Here is a 4,679-nt window from a genome sequence, read left to right as displayed (position 1 = left end):
GCGACCCGACACCGGATAAACGGACGAAGATGGATGGATATTAAATGAATTTCCAACTACTGTATTTTCCGGACTATAAGTCTCACTTTTTTTCATAGTTTGGCTGGTCCTGCGACTTATAGTCAGGTGCGACTTATATATCAAAATATATATAATTTAACATGTTTTTAAATGTTAATTCATACTGAAAACATTACCGTCTGAAGTCGCGAGAGGGCGCTCTAGGCTTGTGACAACTATATGCTGCTCCTAAAGACAACTGAGAAAGAAATGAAAATCCTATTCCGCAGATTTCAAACTGCAGGTAGTAAAATATGCAGCCGAAAACGGTAATCGAGCAGCAGAAAGAAAGTTTGGAGTGAGAGAGAAACTTGTGAGGGACTGGTGAAAAGGTGACTCTTACTGCAATGAAGGAAACAAAGAAAGCTAATCGGCTAATCGCGGGCTGAAAGCAAGATGGCCAGAGCTGGAGGAACGAGTCCACAGACGGGTGCTTGAACAACGTGCTTAGTCAGTTACGTCTCCACGCCCTGGTAGTTGTTCTGTGTGCTATTGTCTAGTTGAAGAACTTGCCTTTCCAGATTAAATGTCTGTTCTTGGTCTTGGATTTTGTGAAATAGATTTCTAAATAAATGCGACTTATAGTCCAGTGCGACTTATATGTTTTTTTCCTCTTCATGACGCATCTTTTGACTGATGCGATTTATACTCCGGAGCGACTTATAGTCCGGAAAATACGGTACGTTGAGTCATTCTTTTATGAAAGAAAAGTAAAACATTCTCTGATGTCAGCTTGTTAAATGTGAATATTGTTCTAGTTTCTTCTCTCCTCTGTGACAGTAATCTGAATATCTTTGAATCGTGGATAAGACAAGACATTTGAGGACGTCATCTTGGGCTTTTGGGGAAACACTGATCCACATTTTTCACCGTTTTCTGACATTTTATCGACCAAACAACTAATCTGTTAATCCAGAAAATAATCGACAGACAAATCACCATTGATATTCTTCTCTTCTCTTCAGCCCCCCCCCCCCCCCGCTCAATTAAATAAGCCTAGAAGATTTCATTAGATGATTAGATTATATATTAGTTATTAGAAAATAAAGGCCGGAACATTTAGGCCGAGGAAGCAGCCTTGGAACAGGAAACCGACTTGAAAATATGAAAACTAGTATTGGTGTACTGGCTCAACAGGAACAAATGACAATATAATTAAGCATAATTACTTAGTTAGTTTACGCCTATTTCTGAGAGGTTTTTCTCAAACCATAGAAGAGTGATACACCTTTTTATTTTTTTATTTTAAAAGAGATTTCATTTTGACAATATCTTGTTTTTCTAATTTCACCAAATGTATATGGATAACAGATATTAGTGCTGATTATAATACAGGAAGAGGGCCATTGAAAAAAAGTGTCAACCAATGGAAATTCATGCATTACAATCTACAGGCATAGGTGTAGATTATGCCTGTCCCCTTCAAAAAATATGAAAGACAACCCACTCCCCTAACAGCCCGGTCTCATGGCAGTTTGTGTAAATGTTACGTTATTTAATCTATTGATACGTGTTCACGGGGACGTTTTTCTCGTTTTTTACGTGGTGGCCAGCACGAAAATGTGAAGTAATGTATTTCAATGGGAAGCATATTTCGTGGTCACAGCACGAAAATGGTAGGGAGTAATATAAAGAGCTGAAAATCCGCGTAGGGAGGTTGGTCGGGGGGGGGGGGGGATGGGACAAACAACACGGGACTTTCACCCGGGCGAGCGGGGATCACGTCCCGCGTGTGGCGTTTTGTTTTCCGTAGTCTTCCTAATCACAACCGTCCCGTTATTGTCGCGCATCCCCAGCAGCCGTCTCCCACCGTGTGAGGCGTCCTTTCCCTGTAGTGTTTTTCCTAAACCCAACCTCCGCCATCCCGTTATTGTGGCGTGGCCATCTCCCGGCGTGTGAGGCGTCCTTTCCACGTAGGGTATTTCGTGCTGGCCACCACGTAAAAAATGAGAAAAACGTCCCCGTGAACACGTATCAATAGATTAAAAATAACGTGACATTTACACGAACTGCCATGACACTGGGTTGCCCCTAAAGAGGTAAAAAAAAAATAACTGAGGTCATGTTGCCTTATGCTGAAGAGGAAATGCCTTTGAAATGGGTCTTTCAACAAGACAATGACCCAAAACACACCAGTAAGCGAGCAAAGTCTTGGTTCCAGATGAAGAAGATTGATGTTATGGAGTGGCCAGCCCAATCCCCAGACCTCAATCCCATAGAAAACTTGTGGGGTGACATTAAAAATGCTGTTTCTGAGTCAAAACCCAGTAATGCAGAGGAATTGTGGAATGTAGTTCAATCGTCCTGGGCTGGAATACCTGTTCACAGTTTGAGAACCACTGCCCTACGCCCTTGTGTAAAGGTTTACCTAATGAAGTGGCCACAGAGAATAAATAGATTCAAGAGATTTGTCACATGCACATTGTTCTGTAATGTGTATTTGCATCAAACTCCCAGGAAGTGCATAATTCAAGTACTATATACAGTATATACACTAACGGTCAAAAGTTTGGGGTCACTTAGAAATTTCCGTTCCACTCCATTATAGACAGAATACCAGCTGATCTGAGTGGGTGGCTGATCTTTAATACAATATCTACATTGCCCATTATCAGCAACCATTCATCCAATGTCTCAAAGGCCCATTCTGTTTACTAATCTGATATCATTTTAAAAGGCTAACTGAGAAAACATTGGAGAACCCTTTTGCAATTATGTAAGCACATAATGTAATCTGAAAACTGCTGCCCTGGTTAAAAAAGCAATGCAACTGATCTCAGCTGGTATTCTGTCTATAATGGAGTGGAATGGAAAGTTAACACAAAAAAGAATTGTCTTATTGTAAGACAAAAGCTCTGATATTTGCACTGGCTGCTGTGTAAACAGTATCGCTGGATTTACGTGTCAGAGGGTCTGGGACGCCACACCCTCATCCCCGCATCTGCTGATTTATGGATCCTGTTGCTAAGTTCCCCTTGAGTACAGAGCACACAACAGGCTACATACAGCAGCTGCATTACACACCCAGACAGCCAGTACTCCTACTTATAACTGGCCTCAGTTTATTTTTAATGTATCATTCAGTTTATATACCAATTTGAGTGAACACAACTTTAGTTGGGAATATGTTTGAGAGCAATATAAACTGAATTAATAAAGCTTTTAAAACTAGGATTTGTCTCTGCAAGACATATCACAGGATAAACTTATAATGCAGGAACCACTTTAGTTGATAATATCCTCTACACAATTTCAAATATCAACTTATCAATTGATCAATTGACATGTAGAAACCCAGAGACCTCTGGGCCCACGGGGCAGTTTCCTTCCTGCTTTGCGTGGTATATAATCCAGCCATGATAAGTAGGTGTATGAATCGTACGTATTGGACACAGTATGTCACAAACATAGACCGATTCATGCCACTTTATTTTCACCGTTCACCCGGTTTTTCACCTGTAGTATCTAAATTTTGCAATCCATATCTTTAAAAGGTTTTGTTCTCAGACTGAGCCAGAAATCTCCACTTCAGTAGCACTTACACACACCACACTTTCTTTCACATCGTCATTCCTATCTCTATTCTGAAGCTTTTTACACGGGGCTTTGTTCATAGATCATTCACAGTCTGATTTATACAACATTGTATTCATAAAAACATGGAGAAAAATGAGGGGGTTTTTTTATAGCTGTTGACAGTATTTTCTGATTTATGGAGTGATAAAAAGAGATAGTCTAATATGTCAACAACATAAAACAAGAATTTTGAACCTGGCTTTATCCAATGCTCACATTCCTGTTCTGGAAATGTATGCAAATGAGCACATATTTAACAAGATAATGCATCATTTGCATATCTAAACATACAATTTCAGAAAACTTGTAATACAAAAAACAACTGTCCTAAAGTCAGTAATCAACTGGCGAAGTTTGCATGTCCATATCTCTTAGTTAAAATATTTTCCCTATTCACTTGTAGAGTTACGTTACCTTTAATTAGCTTATTATGCTAATTACTGAAATTGTCCACTTTTAGCAGCCAAGCTTAATTCCATCCACAAGGCGTATAGATGACATTTCAATCATAAAACTTTATAGGAAACATTTCTGGGTACCAAGCAATGTCCGGTAGACTAATACAGACAGTGAGAGTCTGAGATTAGCTCATCTTCTCTCAGTTAAAACAAAAAAACAAGCTTTTAGTGCGTTCCATTTTAGAACTTTCGAGTACAAATAGAACGCACCGTTAGTTATACAGCAACAGCGTCAACTAACGTTAGCTGAAATGGCTAGCAAGGATTATAGTGGCGCAAACATTTCTCTGAATAGCCTCATGAAGACGTAAATAGCCAAATGAAAGCAAACTCTACTCACCTCTGACAAGGCAGAAACACAGACATATTGTGAGTGTCAGGAAAGCCGTCCTCATTGTGTCCGCACAGAGATAGAAAAACACAAACCAAATGTATTTAACCTGTCTGTCCTTTGAGCTGGCGTCACAATACGCGTTGATAAATGCAGATTGACAGGTTGGCTGGACTATGGCTATGGAGCATTGACATATATAAAAGGAGGAGGTGTTGACAACCTGTTCCTGCTTCCGTGTACAAACAATCCTG

General features: G+C 39.8%; 1 protein-coding gene across 1 annotated transcript in view; it reads right to left on the bottom strand.

Annotated features, from left to right (window-relative positions):
- tgoln2 (trans-golgi network protein 2) overlaps positions 1-4,679 on the bottom strand; it is a 9,417-nt gene extending 4,738 nt beyond the window's left edge. Inside the window, exon 1 of the mRNA XM_031305123.2 lies at positions 4,435-4,679. Within this exon, the coding sequence (XP_031160983.1) occupies positions 4,435-4,489 (55 nt within the window). The 5' untranslated portion in view covers positions 4,490-4,679. The remainder of the gene's footprint in view (positions 1-4,434) is intronic.

The sequence above is a fragment of the Sander lucioperca genome, chromosome 2, assembly GCF_008315115.2.
Source record: "Sander lucioperca isolate FBNREF2018 chromosome 2, SLUC_FBN_1.2, whole genome shotgun sequence".
Lineage (NCBI taxonomy): Eukaryota > Metazoa > Chordata > Actinopteri > Perciformes > Percidae > Sander > Sander lucioperca.
The sequence above is the reverse complement of the archived record's forward strand: the minus strand, read 5'-3'. Positions and strand labels throughout refer to the sequence as shown.